Below are 10,541 nucleotides of genomic sequence, written 5' to 3'. Positions count from 1 at the left end.
AAAATCAAACAAAAAACTCTGCGAAGTTTATCAAACACTGTGTTTAAAAAACTAAGATATATACAGAGTATCTGGTGATTGAGATCTGGCCTTAACTTTCTCTTTGGTAAAAAATAATAAGACAAAATAAACATAGTACGTATTCATGTTAATTATTTGTATCTTCACTGAGTCAGACACAAAAAGGGATTGTAACAGTGCCCAGTTTTATGTGGGTGGCCATAAAGCTTGAAAGCAAAAGGAGTCCTCAAACCTAAATAGAGTTAGGACAGTCAGGTCTTAATTATGAACAGTGTTGGGTAATTTGTCCTCTATTCAGTGATTCCAAAGCAGCATATCCCAACTTTCATCAGCTCTAACTCCAAAAACTGTTGTATTTATTTGTTTGTCCTTCTGATTTGTTCCTCTAGAGGACCAAACTTTATCCCCTAGAGTACATTACATTCTAGAAAATGCCAACTGCAATAAATGCTGAAAACTATATTTTTCCAATCTGAACCACAGGGAGGAAAACAATGTGATCACTGTAAAAGTTTTGGATAAGGACTTTTTTTTAATTGCTGGGATAAGCGACTCAACTAACCAAGAACAACACAAAATGTGCTCACTAAATGATATTTAGCTGTGTAAGTACATGTGTAATGTAGAGTGTATCGTATGTGATATATAACCAAGCCATCCTCCTTCCGCGTTTCCTCTATATTTTCCACCCAACTGTCCTAATGGGATCTCATGTTTCTTGACCTCCTCTATCTACTTCAGAACACTCAAACGATGCTAGCTCGTCATCTGCAAGCAGAACCTTGCCTTTGACATCATCATGTTCAGAGCAATGCCACAAGATTATCAATGATGAAAGGCTCTTCTGAGACCAGAACCCTTTATCCTTTTCACACTCCTGCTCTCAAACTTAAAATGAACATACCCGGCATTCATGGGGACCAAAAAGTCCCTCGAAAACCCCACCACCATCGTTTGCTTCTGTTTCTCATGTCTTATCCTCCCTCATTCACCTTCTAGCGCACCCTGGACTCCAGGTTAGTCATTTCTGCAAATTACTCTCTGCGCAGTTCATACTAGGTGAATCCCCCATTCTTGCTCACTCCCGTTGTCTTTCTCTGCTTTGTCCCTGAACTACAAAATATGGCGGAAGAAAATGAAGTCCTGTGAGTTGGTATCAGTGTCATTTAATGCTTTCCAGTTCTAGGTGAGATTCTCTGATATTTTCAATGCTTTTGTTCTTTAGCGTGAACTACCTTTGGACTTTCAAAAACTCTGGTCCCAGATCCGCCTCACTTCTGTCAAATACGCAGCCCTGCCATCAGCCCTGACCCCTCAAGCAATGACCTGTCTTCCCACCTTACTATGCAAGCCCTAAACTTAGCTCCCTTCATCCTCAGTCTCTCTGGATCTTTACCTTTTTCTCCTTCTGCTCTTTGGTATTAAAGAACGTTAATCCCATCCTGAACCCACTTGCTAAATATAAACAGTCAACAATACTTATTACTGGAGCACCTGGGTGGCTCAGTGGGTTAAGCACCTGCCTTCAGCTCAGGTCATTATCCCGGGGTCCTAGGATTGAGCCCCGCATCAATGCTCAGCAGGGATCCTGTTTCACCTTCTTCCTCTGCCTCTCCCCCTGCTTGTGCGCTCTCTCTCTCTCTCTCTCTCTCTCTCTCTTTGGCTCTGTTTTTCTCTCAAATAAATAAATAAAATCTTTATAAAAATAATACTGATTACTTAGCCTTAACTATGGAAGTACAAATTTTTGCACAACTTATTCACTTTAATTTGTAAAAGCTATTCTTAATTTTAATTATTTTATTATTTTTTCTTTATTTTATTTTCATTTCATAAATTATTTTCCTTATTTTATATAGAATTTACTTTCTGGCACATTTTACACATGCAAACCGATTTGTTTTTCATAATAATCTTATGAGGATTCTTTCCAAGACCTTAAAAGGAGTACAAATATTTAGGCTGGCTAAGCCAGTGGGACACAGAATACACAAAACGTGAAGCAGACACAGAGAGAAATGCCAAAATGAGAGATTGCATGGTCCAAGAAAAACAGACAAAATAAGCTTTATTCCTGAATTTCTGCTTCTCAGTTCCAGCCCCATCTAATAATTTGCTATTTCCTGCCCTGGCCTGCCTTATTGGCCTGCTGTTTATACCAAATAAGTCCTAAATACCACCACCGTGGCGCACAGGATTTTTTGTTTTGTTTGTTTTGTTTGGCTTATGCTGGTTTAGTAAGATTTCAACTGCTTGTTATCAATCACATGTAGGTATGCAAATCTCTGCATATCTCTATAAAAAATAAAAAAGAATGCACACAGACAAGAAGAATAAAAACAAGGGCGCCTGGGTGGCTCAGTGGGTTAAGCCTCTGCCTTCGGCTCAGGTCATGATCTCAGGGTCCTGGGATCGAGCCCCACTCATCCCTGCTGAGCAGAGAGCCTGCTTCCCCCTCTCTCTATCTGTTGCTATGCCTACTTGTGGTCTCTCTCTGTCAAATGAATAAATAAAATATTTTTTAAAAAAGAAGAAGAATAAAAACAAAAATATATATAAAAGCATTTCTGGTGAAAAAAAATACATGAAGGTGCAGTGAAAAACATTGAAAAAGGTACTATGGACAACATTTAAAAATCAAGTTTTTTATTTTTTATTCATAATTCTCCCGGCTACAATACATAGTGTGACACTGTATGTGACACTTTATATTAGTGGTTTATACAGTCATCTACTGACTTCCTAAATTTTGCTTCCATAATGCCAAAATCATCATGATGTTTTCATTCTCCAAAAACATCTTCTTATAACATAAACTATTTCCGTGGGGAAGTTTCCCCTTTCCTGTGTTTACTTCCCTTTTGTAAATTGGTCATACCACCCTTTCTTCATGTTGCATGATATGATCATAGCAGTATTTATTTCATCAGGACTATATCCATGAACATTTAAGAAACAATTCACCCACTTTAAGAAAACAGAAGTGAGAACTTAGACTTTTTTTTTAATTTTGAAATTCTTTAAAAATGTTGAGTGTTTCTTGGTGTGACCCAAAATGATTTTAAATAATTGCAAATTGCTCAAATCACCAGCATCTTCACCACATGGGCAGCAACAGCAGAAGTGAATTCAGGGAGTATATTGGATAGATATTAAAGAATGTCAAGTCAGGAGTCTGGCATTTACCCAATTTTGCATCTCATGTAAAACCTGCCCTAGCACCTTATATACCAGGAGGGCTTGGTAAAGGTCTGTTGAATCAATCCACTATCTCCTCATTTCCTGCCACATGCTTTGACTTCTATTCACTTGCATCCCACACTACATGATGAATCTGTGCACGTACAGTCATGAAAACTGCTGCAGATGGGTGTAAGAGCATTCCAATGGCAGTAACAACTGAAAGGGATCCACACACAGCTTTCAGTGACTGGGTTCTGCCTCCCGGGCGAAACTCCAGATATATAAGCCATGGGGAGCTCCCAGTAGACACAAGGCTCATTCTGGCCTCTCTGACTTTGTGTATTTGGTCATCGCATTCTAGAATGCTTTCCCCACCCTTCAATCTCCACATTCACCTGGGAAAATCCATCCTTTCCGACTTAGTTCGGGGGCACACTTGGCCTAGAAAGGCTTCTGCAAAGATTTCCGAGAATTCAGGCCATACCAATGAGAATCAAGGTTAGGGATTCCACTTCTATGCCCCTCTCATATCCTGGACATAGTCTATCATGTCATTTACCAGGCTACTTCATAATATTCTATTTATATGTCTGCTTCTCCTATTAGCCTAAAAATGCGGTGGTAGTACAATGCATCTTACGCTTTTTGGTATTCCTGGGAACTAACTTGCTTCCAAATTCATAAATCCTAACTTATGAATGAATAGATGGAGAAAGGGAGGGAGGGAGGGATCTAAATAGTGAAGAAATCACTCTGTAACTGATAATTTTAGCAGCAATATGAAAGATGGAGGGGCACCTGGGTGGCTCAGTGGGTAAAGCGTCTGCTTTCTGCTCAGGTCATGATCCCATGGTCCTGGGATCAAGCCCCACATCAAGTTCCCTGATCGGCAGGGAGCCTGCTGCCTCCCATTCCCCATGTGCTCTTTCTCTCTCTCTCTCTGTCAAATAAATAAGATCTTTATATATATATATATGAGATGGAAGTATTTTTCAGGACTCTTTAATCTTAAGTGATGGCAACGTGACTCAGATTCGCTTCCTAAGGAAAGAAAATCAACCACTGTATCATAATGAAAGTCCGTGGATTAGGTTGGGTAAAGCTAGATTCAGGTGCTCCAATAATGTCCCAAATAATCCGAGGTCAGTGAGGGCCCATGCCTTCCTCTGTGGCAGCTCCATGCTCCGGCAGACCCCTCCCAAACAGTGGCCAGACTCCAAATTTCAATCTTACCAATTTAGCAATCCCAGCAAGAAGCAAGAGCCTCTCAATATCCTTTCTTCCAACACAACTGGCATCTTCTCTGACTCAACCAATCTTAAATCCCTGGCTCCACTCTGAACCCACACTGGCCTGGGCGAGGAAACAAGCAGGAAGGAGGGACCCACACTGCCAGAGGGTCACAAACTCCATTCGGGAGCTCAAAAGCCAAGTCATCTCACCTTAATCATGTGGACTGATAAGGGCAAGGATGAGGATTCCTGAAGGAAAACTAGGGCTCTGTTTGAAGGAAGAGTGGGTACCAGACAGGTAGAAATAGCGGCTGTAGTAGAGATTGGAAGAGGGGGTTAGCACAGATGTGCAACTGAGGGCCCTTAGACAAAGTGATAGCTGATCTCATTAGTGACAAGCTCCCTTCAGCAGAACCATTATACAACAAGCTAAAGCTGTTGGGAAATGGGAGGGAGAGGGTGGCAAATCTGCCAGCACAGCTTTCAAGCAAGTCAGGATAAAGCAGAGCCACAGGACTCACTCTTTGGGGTTGATTAACAAGAACATTGCTGAGGGCAAAAGGGCGACACAAGCTTTTACAAGCATATTGCAATGTATTTGTCAAATCTGAAAGCTACAGTAACAATTATAGGGTAAAATAGAATTTAGTAAACTGAATTTATATTTTAGAGAAAACCTCATGGGGTTAGTGACAGCATGGACTTAGAGCTTGCGCATATAAAAGTAGCATTCAATATATCTTAAAACAAGAAGCGATTTGTTTATCATGGCGGGCTTTTTTTTTTTTTTAAGATTTTATTTATTTGTCAGAGAGAGAGGGAAAGAGAGCGAGCACAGGCAGACAGAATGGCAGGCAGAATGGCAGGTAGAGGCAGAAGGAGAAGCAGGCTCCCCGCTGAGCAAGGAGCCCATGTGGGACTCGATCCCAGGGTGCTGGGATCATGACCTGAGCCAAAGGCAGCTGCTCAACCAACTGAGCCACCCAGGCGTCCCTATCATGGCAGGCTTTATAACACTGGTGCTCTGAAAATTTTCTGAAACTTAGTAGGGGGTGAATTAAATGAATTAAATAATGGAAAGTGGCACATTAAGAAAGGAAAAAAATACCTTTCTACTTACTTCCTGAATGCCAATAATTCTGATTTAAACAAGTCTTAGAAGTCACACTGTAGATAATTCCACAGATAATGAGTTAATTCTTGAATGTCTCATCCTTTTGGCTGCTATCATATGCAAATTGAAATTCTACTCTTCCTGTGTATTTGCTAACATCAGTACTTTGGGTTGGGCCCGGGAATCCTTACAGCTAATACATTCTATTGTTTGGGCATCCAGCTGCTAATGCCCAAGGCATAGAGACAGTCATAACTGAAACGTTTTCCCATAAATGGATTGGGGAGAATTTTTATTCTTCTTCCCATTTTACATACGAAACTAAAACTTCAAACAATGGATTTTAAAAATCTGTTCTAAGAGCTTGAAAGAATATAGATGTACCTTCCTTTCATAATTCCTGATGCTGAAAATTTTAAAAGACAAATTGAAAGACGTTTTCCCCCTGTTTACCTAAGGATTCACCGCAGGTAAGTGCCTTCATCAGCTCATCAATACCATACACCAGCTGGCTTAAATAATAAACATTGATTTCTCATTGTTCTGGAGGCAGGAAGTCTAAGATCAAGATCGGCAGATTCAGTATCTGTGGAGAACTCTCTTCTTGTCTTGCAAATCGTTTTGCTGCACCCTCACAAGACAGACAGAGAGATATATCAAGCTCTCTAGGTGTTTCCTCTTATAAAAGCATTTAATTCCATCCTAAGACTCCCACCCCCAGAACCCCATATAGACTTCATTACGGCCTAGAGTCCCCACTCCTAATACATCATCACAAAGTATAGGGCTTCAACACTGGAATTTGTGGGTGGCATATTTAGTCCATTACAGGAAGGTTTTAAAACACAACTTCTATTTTAACAAGTATTTATAGAACGCAATAGGTGCTGATGTTTTGCAAATGTTAACACATTTAATACTCATAACAACCCTGTGAGGCAGGCATTAATTACTTGTTCTCCTTTACAGAGGAAAACCAGGAGCCCAGAGAGAGTAGATAAATTGCCCACAATCAGAGGGTCACAGGGTAAGAAATGGTGTAGCTGAGGTTCCAGCTTTCAGGGCTTTACCACTCTCTCCCTGTTCTGGAGGCAGACCAGCTCCCTCGGTCCCCAGCCCTTCCCACTGGCACTACCGGCATATCTTCCACATCTGTGAGGTCTGGGCTACCCTGGAGAGTCTACTGAAGCTATCCACTTTAATCTAAAAAGAGATATCAAAACTGATGCTGGAAAGTGCATTGCCCCGGTGAGAAGACCTCAGCTACAAAGACTGAAAAGTTTTATTGGCATTCTTAGAAAACTCAAGTAGCTGGCAGTTGTTTCCCTAGGCGATCAAATTCAGGAGCCAGATACATTCAGATGACCCCGCGGTGGAACAGCCTGGTAACCTAGTATTTACATACTCAGAAACCTGTCTGTTGGCGACTCAGAGGAGTAAAGTGGGATTCGCGAGGTCCTGGCTCTCTGGTGTCCGTAATCCTTCTGCCAGGACTAGAACAGCTGGACCTCCCAAGCCAGCCCTCACTGCTCCCGCACGCCCGCCCCGAAACACCGGCTCCTAGACAACCGGCGCGGGGCTCCAGGAGTTGCTCGAGGGCGGGAAGTCCCAGAATTCCGAGAAGAAACAGGGCAGGTTACCAAGTGCGTCCTCAAACAAACCGGGCTCCGCTCGGGGGCAGTCTGTCCCCGTCCCCTGCAGCCGCGCCCCGCTGCGCAAAGCACAGGACTAAGTGCGATGTATCTGCACTGGTAACACACCGAAGAACGCGAACCTTCTTGCATGTCATCTGAGATGACACTTTCAGAGCTTTTACCCGGGGACGATACCATCTGCAAAACCCAGTTTAGACTGAGAGGATGTGTAGCTAAGGGAGGCTGCCATTCCCGCCTCAACTGTTCCAACTGCAACAGCTTCAGTGTCTGGCAGAGTTTATTCTCTCCCCTGAAGGATCGAACTGAAGGGTCCGACCAAACCTGCCCCGCGCCCCGGGACCGCTGGGCGCCCACGCGACCCCCGCAGGGACAGCAGCAGCGCGACGGCCACTCCCGCCCCTTTTGGGGATTTGGGCGGAAAGAGGGCGTCCCCGACCCGCGGGGACACGCGGGAGGCCGGGCAGGGGGGTGGCCGGGCGGGTCCCCTTCCACCGCGGGGCGGGGCCGCCACGGCCTTTCCGACCCCGGAGCGACCTGCGCTGCCGGGAATTTCCCTGGCCCCGGGCTGGCTCACGGCCCCGCGCCGACCGGGCATAAAAGCGGTTCTCCCGACTCCGGGAGCCACAGAGCCCGCTCGGCCCGCGCCCGCTCCCGCTCCGCAGCGCCCGCACCGCCGCCCCGACTCTCCGAGCTGAGCCCCATGGCCCGCGCCGCCGCCGCCCCCCGCGCCCTCCGGCTCCTCGGCGCCGCGCTGCTGCTGCTGCTGCTGCTCCCCGCCGGCCGCCGCGCCGCAGGTGACACTCGGGGCCGCAGCCCCCGGCGGGGCGGGGGGCGGGGGGCGGGGGGCGGAGGCGGGGGGCGCCCACCCGGGACGGCGCGCTCACCCCGTGCGCTCTCCCCGCAGGGGCGCCCGTGGCCGCCGAGCTGCGCTGCCAGTGCCTGCAGACCGTGCAGGGGATTCACCTCAAGAATATCCAGAACGTCGTGCTGACGCCCTCGGGACCCCACTGCGAGCAGACGGAAGTCATGTAAGTGACCCCCCGCGCCGCTGAGCCCCGGCCGCCCCCCTGCCCCGCTGCCCCCGCCCGGCCGCCCGGCCGCAGCCCCGCCGACGCGGACTCTGCCTTCTCTCCGCAGAGCCACTCTCAAGAATGGGCAGGAGGTTTGTCTCAACCCCGAAGCCCCCCTGGTCAAGAGACTCATCAACAAGATGCTGAACAAGTGAGTTGTGCCTTTTACTCACGTGGGACGAGAGCCATAGGTCACCACTCCTGGGAGTTTTTATCAAGAGTTTAGCTGAAGGACTGAAAATCGTTATTATTTCACAATTAAATCTGCCTGTAAGATCATTCATTTGCTCTGGTGCAGGAGGATAGTTCCAGTGCCCTCTGCCCCCATGCAGATGAGTGTGGGTAAACGTGTCTTCCTAAAAGACAAGTGGATTTGGCCAATGATGCTAAAATGTTTCCTGCCCCTTAAGGAAGGAGCAGTATTTACCTCCATCCCTGATGGGTTTCAGCCCTGAGAAGCGGCACCCCTGGTTTTTGGCAACATGGAGCTCTGCAGCTTAGCTGTTGAGAGCAAGGACTCTGAGACCTCCCTAAACTCAAATCCAGGATTCTTATGAAAGTTTTCTAATCCCTTTGAGGTTCAGCAAAATGGTATAGGTAATAATAGCTTTTTCATGGTTTCTATGAGGTTTAAGTGAGGGCTTGCATGTAAAATTTTAACCCAGTGTGACAGTGAGTACTGTGTTTTAGTTCTTTCAAGGCAATAATAGAGGCCAGTCCACAGCCCTGCCCATCCACAATAAAGAGCAAGTCTCTGTTGTGCAGGGCAGTGGGTACCGTAGGTGCAGGGCTGGGCCAGGGTCTCCATACAGAAATCCCTCAGCCTCAGGCGCCAGTGTGAGAGAAGAGCAGGGTTCCTTAGCACCTGTACCAGTAACCCTCTCTCATCATAGGGACAGCGCCAACTGACCCCAAGACAAGTAAGAAGCTTGCTGGTGGCGGTTCCTGAAAAGCCCTTATGGGAACTGAAAAGGAAGAAGAGAACCTTCTACAGACATCTAGAAAGGCCTTAGCGTGTTAGACTATGATGAGCTCTATTTATTTATGTTTGTATTTATTTTTCAAAGCTCATATTTAATATTTTATATGTTAGTATTTAAAGATGTGGATGTGTTTAATCAGACACAACTCAGTCCTGATTGTTATTTAATCTGAAGATGATGGGTTTTAAATGCGTTGTGAAACCAGTGTTTCCAGGGAAATCATCAAGTGCCATCGCATATTGATGGGGTGAGTGAGGAGGGAAGAAGGGAGGGGAAGCAATTAAACAGTGTGCATGGATCTATTTTTGTACTTGTTAAAAGAATGCCAGTTATTATTTATTGAAACTGTTACACGTTATGTGGTCAACATTTTTATGTTGAAGTTTCCCTTGGACATTTTATGTCTAGTTTGTAGGGCATAATGCCTTGTTTAATGTTCATTATGCAGTGTTGCTCTGTCTTGGAACAGAGAAGTTAAAACTACTGTTACATTTTTACAAATTATATGACAATAAAGTTTCGCAAAAAAATAACAAGCCTGGGTTTTGTTTTATTCTTCTCCATCTTTGGTTCTACTGGGTGTCCAAGGTGTTATACAGTTAGATTGTAGGTCACACCTAACTTTAGGCCTGCTACTAGTTTTCATTTTCCTTACCTTTCTCTTATTTAAGTGATACTTGACATACTACTCTCCCCAAGCACCTTGAGAATTCTAGTTGTACACAAAACATTACTGCTTTTCACGCTGTTTCAATATTCAAGGTTACTTCTTTATAAACTTCTGGATTTTTACAAATATTGTAACAAGAGCTCCTATTAAAGGCTTTGAGTGAGTAGATTTTCAAACAATTATGCAATTCTTTCCCTTTTTGATGAGGCTGGGACCAAAAGGTGGAAAAGTGGACTGTTCCTAAGAACTTGAAAAATTTATATTATTTAATAAGGATAGTGATCTATGCTAATACTTACTAAAGCAAGAAGAAGAAGGAAGGGTAGGGGAAGAAGGAGGAGGAGGATCTATGGAAATAAGTACATGCTGTAAACTAAAATATATAACAAAAATAGCAAAGGATAAGTAGGAAGAGAAATGGATTTAGACTATAATACATGATGTGTTATGGTGAGTGCTATGAAGTGTGTAAACCTGGCGATTCCCAGGCTGTGCCCCTGGGGCTAATAATACATTATATGTTAATAAAAAATTTAAAAAAAAATATATATATATATAATACACGTCTTCAATTGTTGGAGAAAGTATTAATTGAAAGAAAATTGTAATGTGA

General features: G+C 44.4%; 1 protein-coding gene across 1 annotated transcript; it reads left to right on the top strand.

Moving 5' to 3' along the window:
• Window positions 1-7,896: 7,896 nt before the first annotated feature.
• Window positions 7,897-9,788, top strand: LOC122919267 (growth-regulated protein homolog gamma-like). The gene is made up of 4 exons (XM_044268206.1): window positions 7,897-7,999; window positions 8,110-8,233; window positions 8,343-8,426; window positions 9,169-9,788. The coding sequence occupies exons 1-4, from the start codon at window positions 7,906-7,908 to the stop codon at window positions 9,182-9,184; spliced, it is 318 nt and encodes a 105-aa protein (XP_044124141.1). The 5' UTR covers window positions 7,897-7,905; the 3' UTR covers window positions 9,185-9,788.
• The last annotated feature ends 753 nt before the right edge of the window (window positions 9,789-10,541 follow it).

The sequence above is a fragment of the Neovison vison genome, chromosome 11 (genome assembly GCF_020171115.1).
Source record: "Neovison vison isolate M4711 chromosome 11, ASM_NN_V1, whole genome shotgun sequence".
Taxonomy (NCBI): Eukaryota; Metazoa; Chordata; class Mammalia; order Carnivora; family Mustelidae; genus Neogale; species Neogale vison.
This window is presented reverse-complemented; position numbering and strand designations above follow the sequence as displayed.

Coding starts and splice junctions, on each gene's coding strand:
- LOC122919267 (XM_044268206.1), top strand. CDS start 7,906: ATGGCCCGCGCCGCCGCCGCCCCCCGCGCCCTCCGGCTCCTCGGCGCC. Junction 8,000..8,109: donor CGCCGGCCGCCGCGCCGCAG/GTGACACTCGGG, acceptor CTCTCCCCGCAG/GGGCGCCCGTGGCCGCCGAG. Junction 8,234..8,342: donor TGCGAGCAGACGGAAGTCAT/GTAAGTGACCCC, acceptor TTCTCTCCGCAG/AGCCACTCTCAAGAATGGGC.